The 11,067-nt window shown below is 40.8% G+C and overlaps 1 protein-coding gene across 6 annotated transcripts in view; it reads left to right on the top strand.

Moving 5' to 3' along the window:
* Positions 1 to 7,591, top strand: part of IPCEF1 (interaction protein for cytohesin exchange factors 1) — a 152,467-nt gene extending 144,876 nt beyond the window's left edge. For all 6 annotated transcript variants that reach the window (XM_019749258.3, XM_074333724.2, XM_019749257.3 and 3 more), the window contains one exon: positions 2,589 to 7,591. In XM_019749258.3, the coding sequence (XP_019604817.3) occupies positions 2,589 to 2,735 (147 nt within the window). In that variant the 3' untranslated portion in view covers positions 2,736 to 7,591. The remainder of the gene's footprint in view (positions 1 to 2,588) is intronic.
* The last annotated feature ends 3,476 nt before the right edge of the window (positions 7,592 to 11,067 follow it).

Raw genomic sequence — 11,067 nt, forward strand, 5'->3', positions numbered from 1 at the left:
TTAGAAGAATGGTGGGGGCAAAAGACTGGTGGGAGTGGTTCTGTGACAGAATGGACACAGGGACATTGGCGGTATGGAGAAAAGTGGAACATTACCTGGAACAGGCATATGGGGTCAAGAGAGGGCTTTTAAGATGGGAAACATAACAGCACACACATATGGCAGTGAAGATGATCATATGGAGATGGGAAACTGATGAGTCGCTGGGAAGAGGGGAGAAATGCTGAAGTGAATTTCTTGAGTCTGAGAGAGGGGGTGATGGCACACAAATGGAGAGATTGGCCTTTGCTAGGAACACAGATATTTCATCCAAATGAACAGCAAGGAAGGCAGCAATATATCTGTGCAGTTGTAGGTAGTGGGCAGTAGGAACTTGGGAGAAATATTCTTCTGATTGTTGCAATTTCCTCAAAAACAAAAAGCAGAAAAGCAAACAAACATCAGTTACAATGGAGGATGGGACAAGGTTTGAGTAGAGACAAGAAGTTTTGAAATAGTCCTTTGGGAAAGTGAGAGAGAGAAGGGATGAGAAAATATGATTACTGGATAGTAGTGAAAGTCCACTTAATGGCAATGGTTATGAATTTGAACTGTGACCATTGAGCATGGTTATGACTTTTTAGCTCCACACATGCCATCCTGGGGGTAGGCAGAGACATTGGTGCAATGATAAACATGCATTGAATATCTGCCTGTCACTCAGCATCATGTGAGGTGCAAGGAATACAGGGAAGAACACAATATGTTAATTGTTAACCTTCCTTAAGAAGTTTAAAGTAAGTGGCATGAAAGATCCATGAATATCTGAACGTTATCTGGTTAAGTTATAAGAAGGCTCTAAGCATTGGAAGGCATGAGAGCATTGAAAAAGCTTCTAAGTCCAATTTGGGGGTTCAGAGAAGATTTTCTGAAGAATATGATTCTCGAAGTGAGTATAGATTTATAAGTCACAGTAAAATCTGGTAGAGAAAGATTGGAAAGTGTTGCATTTGAAAGCAACTCTAGGAATTAGAGTTCATCAGGTGAAGAAAGGTGAGGAAATTTCTTCATATGGCACAACATCATGGAAACGTGAACTAGCATTGTGTGGGGGAGAAAATTAACATCAACACTGTTAGAGTGGAAAATAAGAAGCAAGAGGATCAGCAAATGAAGCTCAGGTCCAAGAAACCTGGCCAAGACATGGTAACAACTGAAGTGTCCTTTGATGGATGATTAGATAAAGAGTATGTGGTACGTACATACAACGGAATATTACTCAGCCATAATAAAAGATGAAATACTGCCATTTGCGACAACAGGAATATATCAAGATTATCATGCTAAGTGAAATAAGTCAGACAGAAAAAGTCAAGAACCATATAACTTTACTTATGTGGGATATAAAACTGAAAGCAACAAATAAACAAGACAAACAAAAACTCATAGACACAGACAACAGTTTAGTGGTTACCAGAGGGTAAGAGGGGGAGGTGGAATGGTAGAAGAGGATAAAGAGGGTCAAATATATGGTGATGGAAAGAGATTTGACTTTGAGTGGTAAACACACAATTCAATATATAGATGATGTATTATAGAAATGTACACTTGAAACCTATATAATTTTACTGACCAATGTCACTCCAATAAATTTAATAAAAAACTATAAAAAAAATCAAGGGGAACCATTAAAAGGACTCAGCATTTTAGGTGGATCCTTGCATTGTCATGTGGAGGGTGGATTTAAAGTGGGGCTTAGAGGCAGGGACTCACTTGGGAGGCAGTAGTAGCAGATGGGACTTTATACCTGAAATTAGGGTGATGGTCATAGGGATGGAGGGAACAAGAAAGATTTGAGATAAAATTGTCAGGATGGAATGACTGTTTTTGAATGTAGAGACCATCGTATTTTATTTTTACTCCATTTCTTGACTACAGAAAACTTCCTTAACCTGAGCTCCACATTTCAGAAATGTGTGTCATTGGTTACAGAGGAGGCAGGGTGAAATAATATGAATAGATTGTTTACTTTATTAGCATCATTGCAATACATACTGTTTTCACGGAGGGTTAGTAGTCTTTTCTTTAAAGAAAAAGATGGCCTATCTATTTATTCTGCATATATTAATTAAATAAGTGTGTGTGGTTTATTAAAATTTAAGATGATAAAAAATAAACAAGATTTATATGTCTTAGGGAAACTACTATGCCCCAATTTTACTTAGTAAAGTTGGATGGTCAATGAAGTGGTTATATAATTCTGAGTTTCAGGAGGAATAATGCTCACAGTGAGATAGAAATATTACTGTGGTGTAGAGTAACAGATCAATCAGGCAAGAGCAACGTAGAAGACCTGGCTATATGCCTACTTTTCCCATTGGGTAGGATGCTTAACTTCTTTGTGGTTAGCATATGTAAATGGATGTCTTGACATCTTTCTTAGGATTGGTACAGGGATTTGAATATTAATGTGTAAAACACTTTGATAATTTTATGAATGCATGTGTACATTCGTTTGCAAAAGGGCTGAAGATGGTTTATTGAAATTAAGATACTCACTACATTATCTCCCCCCCACCCCCACTCCCCCTTATTTTCTATTTGGACAGTGTAAAGAACACGACTTGGCCATGATTAACCAGTTGCTGGATGATCCGAAGCTGACAGCCAGGAAGTACAGGGAGTGGAAGGTCATGAACACCTTGCTGATTCAGGATATCTATCAGCAGCAGCAGGACCCCACGTCCACCTCTTAAGGCACCCCCTAGGGACTCGAGGAACCATCTTCCTGCACCTCTGTTGAAAATTCTAGTTGAGAACAAGCCAGGATGTTCTCCCCTTCTTACCCCCAGCAACTCTTCAAGATGTTGCCAGAGCTTACATTTTTCCTTGAAAGGAAAACTGAGACCAGTTCCTCAAGCATGAGCTCCCTCTGTAAAGATGCAGCTCAGGTGAGGACCAGCATCAATGGCAGCAGGACTCCTCCCCGGTGGAGCACTTCCTTCAAGACTGGCGTGATCGGGTCCAGTTGAACAGTTCTCGTGTTCCTGCTGGGAGCTCACGGTTCTGCCAGGCTCTCGGTGGGATGTGAGCACTCTAGCTTCTGTTCCTTGCTCTCAAGAGAATTACAACATTCTGTGGACAAAAGATCACTTTTTACTGGGGATCATTATTCATAGAAATATTCAGTTTTCCAAAAAGAAGAATGTACATATTCTATCTGGTTGGGGAGCTGAGTTCTCCAAATCATTTTTTGGAGTGGGAGAATGTCTTCTACAGCAGCAACTGAAACAGGACAAATGTTTTTGTGGCACCGAAATCCCCTGCCTTTTTCATGAGTTGAGAAATATTTCATAACGACTGGTGTGTGGGAAAGCTCAAGGAGGAGATGCCATCTATATTCCACTCACTTAAAGAACAGCTTGACCTTTTCACACTTTACCCAGGTGGGGGTGGACTCTGATTAATTTTCCTTTCCACAGAACAGCTGAAAGAAAACTATCTCATTACACTTGGAGGCTATTACTCCCTCCTAGCTTCTCTGAACCACTGTAGAAGATAGTAATAAGTCCAGCAAAGAGTGTTTGCTGCTTTACTCCTTGGATGTGGTGAATATGCATAGTATAAACTTATATCAAGGTGTCCCAGGATAAATATTGACAAGATAATTCTGTTATCTGAATTGTTTTAATATGTCTACTCCAAAATAACACCCAACAAAAACAAGAGAGTTAAAACATGATTGCTTTATTTTTGTATGTTTATGTGTCTCTTTGGCTCCTATGTGAGTAGCTACCTATAATGTGTTTGTTATTTAAGTATATTTATAGAAGGTCAAATTACTAGTGTTTTAAAAGATGATATATTATTATATGTTTCGCTCAGTACATATTCTCAAAGGATATACATTTTGCTTGAGAAAAATAGAAATACTATTGATTATTGATTCATTGGAGTTGTTATGTTGCACTGTGATGTATGAGGAATGCTCAGGAAATCTTGTGGGATAAATATGGGGGCATGTAATAATAATCTTTCACTTTCTGGTCTCTCTTTCCATCTCTCACTTTCACTTGTGCGCGCGTTCTCTCTCTTTCCCTCCCCGTAGAAGGCTTAGATTTCTCTGTTTTAAGTCACTCTCTTAACCAGAAGAGGACTTTCATCTTATACTATCCCTTCTAGTAAATAGACTTTAAGTTTTGGGACATTTATGCCCACAAACCCTAAAACAAATGAAACACAACTAATGGAATCTTTTGTCTAAAGACTAATAGAAATTTTGGGGTCTGTGGTTAAAGAAAACTAATTTTATTAGAGTAGCAATATGAACGTCTTCACTTGATAATCATCATGAATATTTCCCACCATAAGAATAACCGGAACCCACCAAAAACCCATTTTGGCCCTACCGCTAGCAAATTGTCAACAAAACAGTTTTCTTTACAGAGTCAAAGTGTGGCTTGATACTCAAATGGAAATAACCTCCTGAATTTTATCTGCAAACTAAATGGAAATAGTTGTGGAATATTTCCCCAAGCTTTACTAAGAAGTCTTAATGCTTTGCAAACAAAAAACAACGTTAGCCTTAGGAAAGAGAAGAAACCAAACAGGAAGCAAGTTGTAGTACTGGAAGCTTCTGTGAGATGAGAGGCCAGGCCAGTCATTTTGGTCCAGAAGCACCTATACCAAGTAGAACGTGCTGGGTGAGGCCACGGCCATGCAGAAGATGGCGCCTGACCTGTGGGGAGTCTACTGTTGGCACCAGAGAGAAGCACCCATTTAGGTCCTCAGATTGGGCCCTCAAGCTTCTGGTGTATGAGGCCAATGCTTCCATCTTTGTACTCTAGAAATGATCGTTGATTCTTTCTGTACTTGGCAGCCATTAGAAGGTTGATTTGTAGGATTCAATGTAAACAAGGTGTTGAGGGAAGGAGGAAGGAGAAAGAATAATGGAGGAAATAAGTAATGGATATGGCATAGTGTTCTTCTACCTTTTTTCCTCTGGTTTGTAACACCAACCTATGAATTTTAAAACAGTTTTTCCTAAACTGGAGTGTTCCAAAAACTTTTGACTAGGACTTGGGAATACATTTCAGTGCTTTACTCTGGCTTTTCATTAACACGTATTTAACTGACTTTTTAGTGTACATTCCTTTAAAACCACTCAAAGGCAAAGTAGGTCCATGAGAGTCCTTAATCAAGCCTGTCAGTTATTTTTCAAAGTCAAGTCAAGTCTAGCAGTGTTTCCTTTGTTAGTCAAAGTGGTTACTTTGCAGAGTCTCCCCAAACGCAAGTTAAACTGAACTGCACAATTTTGCACCCTGCTTGTCTAGACCAACATCACCTGCTTGCTAGTGCTTTCCCCTCTGTAAATGCTTTCACTCTATTTTATGTTGTGTGAGGATAGAGGGGCTGCTTCTGTGAGTGCCCAGCTTCAGCTGTCACCTCGTAGTTCCAGTTTCTTCCTGGGGATTGGGTCGTCTCTGAAAGGGATTTGGGTAGTTTCATCATGTCTAAGGGAAGCCTCCTCTTTCCCTGTAGAAAGAGGGTCTGAGGACTGTAGAATGACCCAGAAGAATGGCCTCTCAGAAGGGAAGTAGAGAATCTCTGAGTATAACCAAGCCCAAATCTGTGGCACCTGCTATGGATTAAGATCTTCCTTGGATTCTACTTTGGGGCTGCGGGGAGCACCTCCAAAGGAGGTGGCTTCTCTCTGGTGTTAGTCTGTAGACCCAAACTGGTGCCTGATGTGATACCCTCACTGGTTGGTACATGGCAGCAATGCTGAATCAGATGGTCCCACATTTGAAGGGGGTCTTCTGCTTTTCATAATTCTCAGTTCTGCTACAATCTCAGCATCGCATCAAGCCTAGAAAGAATCATAAAGCATACTATTCCAAAGACTCCAGGAAACCTAAAGAGCGCTGGTGTTTGGGGTCAGATTTCAACGTGAAGCCAATGACTTTTATTTAAGTAGCACTTTGTGGTTTGCAAATCAGTATGTCTCAGGCTCCCTGCTCCACCTCCCCAGGGGTCTTTGTGGGATGACTGTGGATTATCACTACTACTTTTGATAGAGGGCGAAAGCAAAATCTGAAAAGTGATGTGCCTGGGCAGGGCCCCAGGTACAGCCAGGACTTGAAGTTGCACCTCTAGGACTTGAGCTTGTACTTCCCTCGTACTTTACCTTGAGAAGCCCCTGTTGGGACTCATCAATTTGACTTAGAGTGTGCATGCCATTGCACTGAAATGGGCACCCATGGTGGCTTTTGCAAAGTCATCCGTTTGAAATCTGAGGGGGCCTGTTTTCCTTGAGCACAGTCTCTTCCTTATCGGCCAGATAGGTTTCTGTCCCTCCTGCAGTGACCTGGTGACTGTGAGTTGGGGTTTAACATAATTACTCTCTGCTTTCTTTTCTTCCTTCTGAAAAGTATACTGCTTGCTAGATGCTGTGAGATCCATGGATGAAAGAGATATATGAGTATTTAAAGAAATGAAGTGCGTTTATTTTGTTTTCCTTTCAAAGAGTGTCAGGCTATGTCAGAGACCCAGCTTAGTGACTAGGGGTCAGGCCCTTAACTTCCTCTCTCAATTTCTTCTCCTGTAATTATGATAATTTCCTCAGATAGCCTTTAAATCACAACAATATCATAGAGGTGAAACAGAAAGAAAATATACTTTTAAGTCTTTTAAAGAGAGGTGACAGTGGAAGGTAATATTTTGATACAGCCACACAGAAGACTTGGTGAGTAATTTACGTCAGAGGATGCCATTCCAAAAGTCACCATTCATTGGAAAGTTGCCATATGCAAAGGAAGTTTCAGGCTGTATCTCCTCTTCAGTCTAATAGAATATGATGTGTGATTAGGGTTTGCCCATTTATTTCCCTTCTAATTTTTTGTATATTTAGTACACAAGAGAAATCAAGTCCTAGAAATGTGAGGTGACTGCCCCTCCTAAGCTTTTGTAATATGAAATTGAAAAGGAAAGCCCCTGAAACTGGATTTTAACAACCCATTTGAAATGGTCTGTGGAAGGGGAAAGGTCCACTCCTCAAAGCGTGACGTCCACCTCAGTGAACAAGATATTGAACAGCTACATGGTTTTCTATATTTTGAAACAGGAAGCAATTTCCTTGCCTCTTCGGTACATCTTTACTCTTCCCCATGCTACCACAGACCACAGAGAAAACATTAAAAATGGATTCTATGTTAAAAAATAGTTCTTCCATTTCTCTCGCTGTGAGGAGACTTAACTGTTCTGTACTGATGTTTCTTTATCTTAAGTCCAAAGGGGAAGCATGCCCCATGGAGACACTTAGCATCCTATGATAAAAACCAGGATTTTAAATCATTGTGTATTTTAATGTCCTTGCATGATGGAGATGGAACTTTTAGCACTGCATGGTGTTTGGGGGCAAGGTGTTAATGTGGAAATGATACCTTTAATTTCATTGTGCTTTACTTCTCTGTCACCTACCCTCTTGGACTAAACTGAAAAAAGTGTCATGGCTCATTTCTCCTGCTTTATGTTTTTGAGGTTGACTTGTAAGATTAAAATAAAAACAAGGTATAATATATCTAGTAAAATGACATGGAAAAAATTTGAAATATACTTACTGGTGTTCATTTTCTGTTCTGTCATGTTTCCTCAAAGAAAAAGCTCCCAGGAAGTGTTTCATGGCTGGGCCTTTATCTTCTGCAAAGGATATAGTGCCCTCTGGTGGCAGTCACAAAAACAATAGGGTCTACACTACTGATGTTTTTATTTTTAAATAAAAGCTCTAATTTTGTGGGGAACTCTCTTTCAATAATAACTGATGTGGTCTTCTCCAATGGTCCTCAGTTTACGAGTTTAATAGTACAGAGACATTTATATTTATATTTTTCAAAATGGTTGTTGATTCACAAAATTTGACACATTATATAGCCCTTATCATTAGTCACCCCTTTTTATTTTTAGATGTTTAAAAGAATTTGCAGATTATAAAAGTTACAACCTGTGACACATAAGTTCCTTAAAATACACAAGATATTTCTGTGAAAACTGAACAAAGAAAATATTGAACTAGCATAACAAAATACCTTTATTTTGGATCCACTGCTTAGAGGAAGTTAGCCTGCCTTTGAACTTGACTCACACCAACTCGATTGCTGTCTACACAAACACCATGTCATTTTTTACCTCTCCCCCAATTCTCACTTTACATGCTGAGCTCCATCCTCTGTCTCCTCCATCCTTCAACCATCAAGTGTGTCGAGGCTCCCACATGGAAGCAGTAAAAATTATCCTAGACCAAAGGGACGAGCAACAGGCATAGGTATAGTATGTTCCTAATTTTTAGAACAATCTTGTATTAGTTTCCTATTGCTACTGTAACAAATGACCACAAATTTAGTAGCTTAAAAAATGTGTCTTCTTATAGTTCTGGGGGTCAGAACTCAGACACGGGTTTCCTTGGGCTAAAATGAAGGTGATGGCAGGATGGCGTTCCTTCTGATGGCGCTGGGCGTGGGGGGAACATACTTCCTTGCGCTCTCTAGGTCACCCACGTTCTTTGCCTCTTGGCCCCCTTCCTCCATCTTCAAAGTCAGCAATATCATATCTCTGCACCATTCTTCTCCTGTCAAGCCTTCCTCAGACTCTTAAAGACACTTGTGATTATATTGGGCCCACCTGGATAATCCAGGAAAACCTATTTTAAGGTCAGCTGACTAGCAACCTGAATTCAATCTGCAAACTTCATTCCCCTTTGGAACATATACACAGGTTCCAGGCACTAGGGCATGGCTGTTATTCTGCCTATGAAAAACTTCCATTTCAAATACCCTGCTTAGTCCCCCTGAGCCATCTATTTATCCCAGAAATTCCAGTATTCCCAAGTTTCAACTATAAGCATGAAAGGCCTTTGTCATGTTATGTGACTTGAGTTAGATTTCCTCAAAATATAGATCACCATCAGAGAGGTAAAAAGCAGAAAAAAGCAAAATAATTCCTGGCTTTCAAAATCATGTACACAGGCGGAACAGGTATGGTATTTTAACAGATCAGGTTTTACAATACCTGCATTTAAAGACAGAGCATTAGAAAGTCACTTTTGAGAGTCAAGTATCATAAGCAAAGGATAATTTATGTCTCACTATCTTAGTTTTATGAGCTTCTCTGCCACGTCCAATTGACTGAGGGGTTTGGCCAAGTCACAGCTCCTCTCCCATGAAAGAGGAAGGAGAGAATTCCCATAGGTCCTGGCTCTTACAAATCACAATCTGAGCATTACATTTGTCTTTTCTTTTGAAAACTAAGCAAACCTGTATTTGTAGGTAATCCCTTCATGCCGCTCTGATGTTTTCCAGTCACAAAGTTTAGGGAGTCATAAACACTCTGCCAACACAGAAGTCTCTGCTGAGCCTGTCTTGGCCATTCTGCCCAGAGCGAAGGGACAGAATTCCCAGGTGAGCAGGGTGCCTGCCTATTTAGCCAGTTATTGTCCTAGTGCCAAAGGTTATTGTTGCGGGTGCCTGCTTAGATCTGTTCACCCCACCAGAGCTTTTATCCTTCAGTTGCGATGAGGTTTTGCAGCTAACAGCGTCCTCCCTTTTCCAGAAAATTGTCCTCAGCTAAATGACAGCCACTTAGACAGAAGGTTATTATGCTCTCCGTCCTCAACCAGCGTGGCCTCGTACAGTGGTTGCCTGAGCCCAGATGGCAACACTTAACAGTTATAAACAAGGTAGTCAGAATTACTGCCCTGGGCAGTAAGGTCCGAATGACAGCCTGGGGCTTGCGCTGGCCGTGTGGATCTTTGGAGATTGCTAATAGAAAAGGGTGTTCCTGGAGACAGGATGTGTGGGAAGCCAACTTGGATACAGGGTCCAAAGTATTGCTGATTCCCAGGAATCACCCCCAAATATTCTGAACTACCTCGTGTTAGGGTAGGATAGGGGCACATACAGGTCAAGAGATAAATGGCCTATGTTCTCTGGTTTCTAAATAAAAAATTAGAATGGCCATACGTATAGCAGGTGGAAGATCATTCATTTCAGTTTTTTGAGCAGCAATAATTGGTCAAAGAGAGACCAAACAGAAGTCCCTGAAGTGGCTTCCTTCAGGAAAGATAGTAAGTAAAAGCCAATATTGTATCCAAGGGGAATGGTAGGGATTGGTGTCACCCTAAAAGACTTTCAGGGACAAGGGTAGTTGTCTCTATTCAGGCCTATGCAATTTTACCAGTTTGGTTCCTGAAAGATCAAAGATTATGGCAAATTTTAGTGGATTCTTGCAAATTTAACCAAGTTATATTCCAACTGTAGCTGCTGTGTTGGATGTGGTATCTTTACCAGAGCAGATTACAGCCTCAAGTACATAGACTTTGGGTAGCTAAGTGCATTATTTTTCAATATCCATCATGACAGAGGATCAGAGGCATTTTATATTTCTATGCAATAGACTCACATTTATGATCTTGCTCCAGGTCTGTATAATTCTCCTGTTATGTGTCACAGTATAGTCAGGAGGGACTGGGACCATTTGAACCTCCATCTCAGTGGTCCACTATGTTGATATTATCATGTAATAAACAATGGGCAGTGCTCGTGAGGCTATAATTGCACACAGGAGCTCCAGAAAGGAAGAGATAAATCCTGCAAAGTTTCAGGGGCCTGCCAAATATATATATGAAATATTTGGGGTCCAATTGCCTGGAGAAAGCCAGAACATCTCATTCAAAGGACACCTTATTGTATGTTGCACTTCTACCAGTAAGAAAGAAGCAGTATGCTTGGTGGGCCTATTAACCCACCAGAGAGCATCCATTTCAGAAGAAGCACTAAACAACCAGTGTACAGGATGAGTCGGCCTGTTGATACCTATCAGCCTCCGTCATGGGCCACCCCAGGGCTTACACAATGGGCTTATGAACAGAGACAGCATGGGGGCAGAGATGGAGGCTAACCATGAACCTAAAACCCACGCTCTGTGGGGACAGAGCCATGAGTGCAGTTTCCAGGCTCTCGGCCTCACGTGGAAAGATGCTGGCTCAGGTAGTAAATGGCTATCAACTGAGATTGGAGGCCATCAGCTGTGGCTGGT

Source organism: Rhinolophus sinicus, chromosome 2, assembly GCF_057876585.1.
Source record: "Rhinolophus sinicus isolate RSI-liver-muscle chromosome 2, RSI-T2T, whole genome shotgun sequence".
Classification (NCBI taxonomy): Eukaryota; Metazoa; Chordata; class Mammalia; order Chiroptera; family Rhinolophidae; genus Rhinolophus; species Rhinolophus sinicus.